The 8,752-nt window shown below is 34.3% G+C and overlaps 2 protein-coding genes across 2 annotated transcripts; both read left to right on the top strand.

Annotated features, from left to right (window-relative positions):
- The first annotated feature begins 3,717 nt into the window (after positions 1-3,717).
- On the top strand, positions 3,718-5,731 carry LOC147390215 (uncharacterized). Its single transcript, XM_086459512.1, has one exon. The coding sequence runs from the start codon at positions 3,860-3,862 to the stop codon at positions 5,582-5,584; it is 1,725 nt and encodes a 574-aa protein (XP_086315638.1). The 5' UTR covers positions 3,718-3,859; the 3' UTR covers positions 5,585-5,731.
- Positions 5,732-6,168: 437 nt separating this feature from the next.
- LOC147390216 (uncharacterized) lies at positions 6,169-8,752 on the top strand. The gene is made up of 3 exons (XM_086417086.1): positions 6,169-6,306; positions 7,081-7,254; positions 7,440-8,752. Exons 1-3 carry the CDS (start codon positions 6,208-6,210, stop codon positions 7,476-7,478), a joined length of 312 nt encoding a protein of 103 aa, XP_086273212.1. The 5' UTR covers positions 6,169-6,207; the 3' UTR covers positions 7,479-8,752.

An 8,752-nucleotide genomic window follows, 5' to 3' on the forward strand; every position in this document is an offset into this window, starting at 1 on the left:
AAACATGAGTGCACGTATGCACTAAATGGGCACCAACAACCACAAAATCCATGAGCGTCAGGCGAGTCTGAATCAAATGACCATTAGTAGCCCACAAGAATCCACAAGTGTATGCGAGAAGGCACTAGAATGGCCTTAGTTATCCAAAAGAGGATATGCAAGAACAAGTAGATAGTTCCATTAGTTCGAAGAAGTGGAAGAGGTCAATGTGAAATAGTTCAAAACCCAAATCTCAAGTAATGAGATAAACCAAAATCCCCCACTCCCAATGTTTTTTGTTTTCCTTGATCGATCACTCAAATGTTAATAAGATACATTTTATTATGTAACAAAACGATCACAAAAATAATAAAAGAGTAAAACATGAAGAATTTTTCTTTTTAAGAGATCGAAGATAAAAACATGACACATAGAATACAATGTCTCCCCATGGGAAGTTACTATATATACCTCTAATGAATTAGGTTAATAACATACAGACATAAAATTATGATTTTGCCGACCAACGAAAAACTGCTGCTTGATTTACAATAACTTCTAGTTGACTAGTACCATCAGCCTTCACAAAGCGTCACATGTTTTTTATTTTTTATCAAACTATTTTTATAAGATCCTTTTATTTTTCAAAAAGTTCTCCTTACTCCTTCATCTAAAAAATTACTATACCGATATAATCACCTCATGATCAGTTTTATTTATATATATACTTTTTCATATAATAATTGATTTTCTCTTAACACTAGTAAGAAGGAAAGCGCACGTCAAAGGTTAAAAGATATTAAGGTTGATACTAGTAATTAAGAGGAGGCCAAAAACATTAATGTAGATTGAGGTATTAAGAGCTGATATGAGGACATTGGAATTAATGGAAATATATCTTTATAGAGAGTTGAATGAACATAATAACACATTCAACAAATCCCAATAATTGGAAATAATCTTGGTTGATAATGCTTTCTTTTAACATGGTTTTCTGTATATTTAGTTAGTTGCACTATAGATTGTTCTATCGGTTCGTAAGGAAATAATTTGGACACATTAGTGCACTTATTTTGACCTTTTCATTGTTAATCTTCTATATATCTGAAAGAATTATTACAAAAATCCGGGCTTCTCAACTTTTTATATGTCTGGTTTTCCTTCCCTTTTTCCTATCAAGAGTAAAATTCACGATTGACATGAACAACGTGTGTGTGATCTCAAATTATATCCTTGTATAGATCAGCACGATTAATCCACCAAATATAACATAAGGCTTTGATGATGAAGACGATGAAATGCAAGAACTAATCTCCTCTCTCCAAATTCCATGAGCACGTACATAATTGTAATGGTAACCCTAAAATTCCATCCAATGATCAAAAGATGGGTCCATACTCCATAGTTACCAATGCCAAGCTTAAGCGTCCAATACCGTTTCTGTTGAAATTATGTGGGTTTGTACGGAAATTAACTAAAAAGAACAATTACTTACACTGCAAAAGACCTTCTTCACCATTGATGAAGTGACACAAACGATTTGAAGCTTATAATTGTAAACAAAAACAATAAAATAGAGTGGTTGATGATAAAAATCAAATTAATCTTCTTCAACATAACTAACTGTTATTGTTAATAGGTCAAATCAACTAGCTGGAATTAGGGCTGCAACTGGGGTAGGCTAACCCGAACTCAACAGGTGCTCAACCCGATTGATGGGCGATCCTGGGTTGGCTTACATGGAAAATGAGTTGAGCCTGGGCGATGTTATATATTTACATATAAATATTTTTATTTATTTAAAAAAACATTAGTTTTCTTTTTCAAGATATATTTGTAAAAGTAAAACTTATGAAAAAATTTATAATATAAAAATTAATGGATTTGGAGGTTGTGTGCAAATTTATATATTAGTGATTTTAGTATTAAAATTGTATTTATTTTTTAACATATAAAATAAAATTTATGTGTTATCAAAATGAAATTAGACTTGTTCAATGAGTCCAACTCACTCAAAAGTATCTAACTTGGATTAACTCGAGCTCAATCCGACTTTAGAAGCGTAATCTCAGGTTGAGCTTGGGTTAATGAGTTCTAACCAGATAGTTTGGTTTGAGGGTTCTACAACTCGGGGTGAGCTTGGGTTGACCCTCCAACCCCCAAACCCTAGCTGGAATACAAACATATGGTGAAAAAAAATTGACCATTAATGTGGTCAGCAATGGGATCACGTATGATTCAATCATCGAGCACAATCTGAATATTCATACATCATCATTTGTACATTGTCGTCCTACCTCATTATTTGGGAATTAATCCAAATTGGTGCTCCATTTTGGTAAAATTTTCAATAAAATTTGTAATGTAACACATTATAAATCTCACCCATAAACACCTTGCAAGGCAAGAGTGGAAGTTTGAATAGAGTTAATCCAAAGAGATTGTTGGAAAGGTCAACAAACACCTTGTCTCTCATCACAAGTGTAGGGCCAAAGTGACTATTATCCTAATAGAGACCCATTTAATTTAATCCGATTGCTACAATCAAACTTAATGTGCCACCTCCAATCCCACAAATCCAGTCATTTGAAACAGCCAATCATATTTTATTGGATCAACACTCATAGAGATGACTCACGATGAAAAAAAAAAAGGAAAAATTAATGGGAGGGATGTCTTTCTAAATGTGAGTTTTGGAGTGATATATTAACAACCCAGCTAATAAAATCTTTCTCTCTGAAAGCCCCTCATGTTGAACTCAAATCATCGAGATTGACAATCAACTCATACAGATCAACAATTCAAAGTGTCAATCTTGCCAATTTTAATCACTGATTTCAATGATTCGTCTTGAAAGATTGAGATTGACATTTCCAATAAGGTTGATCTCAATGATTTGAATATTGATCTCAATAATTCATGTGCAATAGTCGAGATTGATGAATTAAAATCTTTGACAGATCTTGACATAGGAACAAAGGTCGATCTAGACAATTTGAATCATCCATCTCACCCACTCAGAGGAATATTAAGAAAGAAAAAGTTCACTAAAAGTGGACCATCAAGTTTCTTTGGAGAAATTATGGGAGATTTAGAAATAAGTCCTTCTTACAAGGTGCATTATGTAATTTAGTAAAAAAGTCGGTGGGACCCATTGATAATCCTCATCGAACCTCACGCTCTTACCTGATACTTTCCAAATTTGCCCATCCTAATACTTTCCAAATTTGCCTATGAACTGAGAAATATCAAATGAAAAACACTTTCGTTACTAACTTAGTAAGATTTCAAATCTTACCAAGGATTGTTGGGCCCATATGGATTACAACCATGGCAATCAACCATAAAAGCCTTCTAGATTTTATGAAAAAACTCATATTAAAAATAAAAAAAATAAAAAAACTTTGAGCTCAATCGAAAGTGTTGAAAATTTATGGCTATTGAACTCCTAAATTTAAAATTTAAATACAACGGTGACAAAAAAAATTTTCCTTGAAATTTTTTCTTTTCAAAGTTATTAAAAATATTTCCTTTACAGTCATTTGGTATCTGATCATGTTTTTGGATGCGAAAATGTGAGCTCACAACCCTTAGTATGATTTGAAATCCTACTAAGTTAGTCAGCATAGGCTAGCTCATATCAATTTTGATTCACTGAATTAAATATTACATTTAAGACAGTAAATTTTGGAATACTTGGTGACCTGTCATATTACACAGTACACAGTACCAACAGAGTGGATTCTCATCCTTTGGACGTGGTTTTGCAATGGCATCCGCATAAAGCAAGCGATTCAAAGCTTAACCCTAAAAGAAAACTTTAGGTTTTGGTTTTCAATCTTCTCACTTCCCCTCTCCAGTCTTCTCCAAAACAAAAACTATGGTTCAAGTCGTAGAACAAATTGTAGAGGAGAGAGAGGAGAAGATGGTGACTCCTTCAGGTAAAAACCCAACACTCAGAATTGCTAGATTTCTTAAACCCTCTGTAACCTGCATAGATCAAGCCGATGGAGTCCATTTCTCTGCTCACAAACAGATTTTTATCTGGCCATCTAAAGTTAACTTCAATGGGTGGAAATTCCAACAGAGAAAATGGAAGGAATGGGTCAATCAGATGACTCTACTTTACGAACCCATTTGGAAGCAAGCTGGGATTTACGATGCCATCATCTCTACAAAGTACGAAATCCGAAAAGATAAGGAATTAGTACTCGGGTTAACGGAGTATTGGTGTCCAGAGACCAACACCTTTGTATTTCCATGGGGCGAAGCAACGCTAACGCTCGAAGATATGTTGATTCTTGGAGGTTTTTCGGTGATCGGAGAACCAGTGACTCGTCCTCTCACAGGAGAATTATTGGAGATTGAAGAAAAAATAACGGAAGAGCATAGCAAATTCTGGAAATACAAAGTGGCGAAGCCATGCCAGTCGGAATGGATCAAGCGCTTCAGGAATAGCAATAGTGAGTTGGAACATATTGCCTTTCTTTGCTTGTGGTTGTCAAGGTTTGTCCTCCCCACCTACCCAAATGAATATGTATGTAAGGAAATTTTTCCAATTGCGATCCAATTATCTAAGGCAACTCAAATAGCTCTAGCACCAGCGGTTCTCGCAAGTCTATATAGAGACTTGCGTGTGTTGAAGCAACATTTTGTACTTGCTTCAATCAATACTACAGGAAGCAGCAGTAGTACAAATGATCCGTGTCTTAGTCTATGGGCACCATTCCAAATTATGCAGTTATGGGTATGGGAGCATTTTCCAAATTTACGACTGGAACCGAACTTCCTAGATCACGACGTGCCAAGAGCTGCTCGTTGGCACCAAATCAACAAAATCAGTTCCAAGTCCAAAATCGAGTTAGTCAGGTCAACTATGAGCTCAATTGAAAATTTTGTATTTTGCCCTTATTCCTGCGTTGTGGATAATTGGAGACGACCTTCATACTATTGTGAAGAGCAAGGAGGATGGGTTTTGGATAGCAAAAATCTTAGCGAGGAATTACAATCATTTTGTCGTAGCATGACGACTTGTGAGCTTCTTGGTCTAAACTGTATTGAACAGTATCTCCCACACCGAGTGTGTATGCAATTCGGAATGGACCAAGATCTTCCGGGCCATTTCACCCGAGCCAACGCAAACTGGAAAGCTGCTTGGATGACATATATCAAGCCTAACACAGATGTCCTTTACTATCTCCAAGCTAGTCATGTTGAGCCGAATGTCACTCAACGATATTTCGAATGGTGGAATCAATGCTTGTTGGCAAGACAAGATTTGATTCATCAAAACGTCTTATTGGAACAGAAGAAAAGGTCGTTAGATCTTGAAAAATCACCAGATGATACAGATGGAAATGAATCTGAGGGCCATGTCTCTCCTACTTCAGGAATTTCTCGGAAACGCTGGTGGGTGTGTAAAAATTTGGGGGATGATGATGATGATCGTGTCACCTTCTCACGAAGGTTGAAGCACTTCAAAGACCAAGACGCCACCACTTTTGCAGCATCAGCTTCCAACACTCGTCCTTTGTCTTCAGATACAGAAAAAGAAAATCTTTTAAAGGAGATACCAACAAATCCAACAGATAATCATGTGGATTAAATTGTTCCGCTGCCAGAGATGCAATAAAAAACCATTTACATTTATCATCAGAAAATGTAGGGTCTGAGTTAATTCCAAATGTATTTTCTTTTGAGTTTTAATGCACCTTTAATTTTAGTAAATGTATTTTATTTTGAGTGTTGTTAATTTGTATCTTAAACCATCATGTGTGTATCTGTGAGTAACTTTAAGAACACAAATCACAAATGATAGAAGTAACAATTAAAAATAATAACAATGGTGAGAAGAGAAACTGTCAAATTAATGAAATGAGAGATTCGACAGCTCTAAGCCGGTTAAATCTGGGAATATCTAGAATTTCGACGGTCCTAGCCGTCAAAATTCTTTTAAACGACGGTCCAGCTATTCAGTTTCAATTCTTGGGCCTGGTTTTTCTTGAATTTTCCTTTGAGTGATTATTATGGTACTTGGGATGAGTTATAATCACGATTATTTGACTATCTTTTCATGTGAAACTCTTATTCAAAAGGTTTGTCTTCTTATTTTTCCTACCCTTAATAGGTATTAGAACAAACTTTGCTTTTTTGGTTTAATTTTGTTTTTTAATAACAACTTCAATTAGTGGAAATCGCTTCTGGAAAAGGATTGTCTAGCAATCTTCAATGTTGGCCCTTTCTGCATATGTAGTTTTGCCCGATATGCTGCGGTGGACGACAATACTTCCTGTTACAAACGAACAACCAACTATTCCAATTTACAATGTAAGATGGTTTTTAACTTGAGGTTTTAATTTGAATGAGGTTATGGTACAGGGACACGTTATAATGTCACGATTATTTTCTAGTCTTTTTTTCCATTTTGTTGTTCGTTTCTTATTTTTCTTATACTTTCTCTTCTTATTTTTCCTTTACCCTATAATAGATATTATGGAACAAAATTTGGCTTTCGGGCAAATTTTGACATTTCACTTTGAGATACAGACTAGCTTCCAATCGGATGAAAGTGCGCAAAAACAATTCTGACTGTCGGATGTTGATGTTAAGCTCTACATCTCCATTTTTGTTTCTGTAATTGAGTGTTTTATGTCAAGTATCCATAGTAATTTTTGATGGACAATTGATACTCATAGATGTTCTTGCTTAGCTACAATTTACACTCCAAATAGATAAGGAAACAGAGAAAAACAAGCTGTCCTTGGTCAATGACTCCTCCTGCATAGATTCTACTTCTTCCCTGGTGAGGGACGAAGCCCCACCAGTGCAAACTCAACAATTTGATGGTTCTGCAGCTCTCCCAGCTATATCATAGATACAATGAATTTAATACTTCAATTCAACATTTTTAGTGCAATGGGTAATAGATTTATTGACTGCCAATATACTTGAAGTGGTCATCCATCTTTCAGGACCGACGAGTATTAATATTTGAGTCTGATCTGGTTATGCCTTTAACACACCCTTAATTATTTGAAAAGCTCTTAACAAGAAACATATTAATTATTTGTGTGTTGTTTGAGTATCATTCTACATATGTAGGTAAAATGTGAGATGTTGGATAAAGAGAGGATCATGGTGAAGATCAGTTGCAACAAGGCAATGGCAACATTGGTTCTAGTGCAACAGGTGATCGAAATGCTAAGCCTTGATATCACATGCATCTCAGTTGGTGAACACAACCAAGACAACATGCTAACCACAGCTTTTCTTCGTGTACGTTTAGCTGCAACATGAGTATTGATTTTTTTGTAATAAATAATAAAATCAGAATGAGTATTGACTTTGTTTGGGTGGTTATGTGCTTTGCTCTTTCACCTTCTACATATTCTTAAACATATGAATGAGTTACCAAAGGTGAAAGCATTTTATAAGGGATTTATGTTTTGCCACTTTTGTAGGTTGAAGCAAAGAAACCAACATTTTTACGATATACTTGATACTACACTAACTGATACTGTCTATCAATTCCCCTATTCATCAAGGTACTAAGAAAATTAATTTAATATCTTTTTTCATTGTACAAAGCTTACTCTATACTGAAAAAGTTAGAATTTTGAGCGTTGTAGCCCTTCAAGGACATGATTGAAGGAATGCGAATGGAGACAAGGAAATGTCGATACCCGAATTTTCAAGAGTTTTATCTCTATTACTACTATGGGAGTACAACAATGTTGAAGGACTACATTTGAGTAGTTGATTTTTTATTTTTATTTTCTTTGTTTACAATGTTAGTGGTTCAATTAGTACTTGGTTTGTCACTATAAGAACTAGCCCTTGTATGTTTTGTAATGTGAATGTTGTATTTTATTTTAATTATGGTGTGATAATTAATTGAAGTATAATAAGTAAAATGTGGGGTGCCAATAGCATTTCTTAAGAAATTGAAGTGTGATAAGTGAAATTTGGGGTGCCAATAGAAACTCTTTTTCTTTATATAATTGCAGGTTTTATTTTGAAATGAAAATTTTAATAATTTTTTTTTACAACATTAGAGGTATTTTTGAGCCGTCTAAAATAATATTTATTTAAAAAAAATTGTAATTAGGGGTTATTTTAATCCTTCGGGTATTGTTCATCTACTTAATTATAGAAATTAATTCGAGGCAATTTTTAAACAGCCTTTAAAAATATAAAAATCACCCTTAAATCACAATATTTAGAGGTGGTTTTAAAACCGCCCTTAAATTGCTATTATTAGAGACGATTTTCAAACCACCTCCAAAAATATAAAAATCGCCCTTAAATCACATTATTTAAAGACTGTTTTAAAACCGCCTTTACTTAATTGCTAAAAGTAATTGGCGACGTATAGTGGGCATTTGACTAAACTACCCTTATATATATTGGAGGTGGTTTCCATGAAATTGGTGGTAGTTTAAAACCGCCTAAAAAAATCTCATATTTTTTAGTGATTTCTTTTTAATAGAGGATTCAATTTTTATTCCTCAAGAGTTAGGGAGGATAGTTTATGATGATATAAATTGTAATTATTCTCGTTGAACAAATAAAAGGGTGGTTGACAATACAATCCTAGCTTACCGATAAAAAAACGGGATATAGCTTTAGATAGAATGAATGGAGGATCAATACGATACATTTATAGAAAATTTCAAATAATTTGTATAGGGCTTTGATGATAATGCTTTCTATTCCAAGGTTTTCTATACCTTTATTTAGTTAGAATTGGTTTTTCTTTTGTTTGTATGACTAA

This window comes from Akebia trifoliata, chromosome 11 (assembly GCF_017979445.1).
Source record: "Akebia trifoliata isolate Shusen 1 chromosome 11, ASM1797944v1, whole genome shotgun sequence".
NCBI classification, from domain to species: Eukaryota; Viridiplantae; Streptophyta; class Magnoliopsida; order Ranunculales; family Lardizabalaceae; genus Akebia; species Akebia trifoliata.

Excerpts from the sequence above, each read along its gene's own strand:
- LOC147390215 (XM_086459512.1), top strand. The coding sequence starts at position 3,860 with ATGGTTCAAGTCGTAGAACAAATTGTAGAGGAGAGAGAGGAGAAGATG.
- LOC147390216 (XM_086417086.1), top strand. The coding sequence starts at position 6,208 with ATGTTGGCCCTTTCTGCATATGTAGTTTTGCCCGATATGCTGCGGTGG. Across the intron at positions 6,307-7,080 it reads CAACTATTCCAATTTACAAT|GTAAAATGTGAGATGTTGGA; the intron begins GTAAGATGGTTT and ends CTACATATGTAG. Across the intron at positions 7,255-7,439 it reads TAACCACAGCTTTTCTTCGT|GTTGAAGCAAAGAAACCAAC; the intron begins GTACGTTTAGCT and ends CCACTTTTGTAG.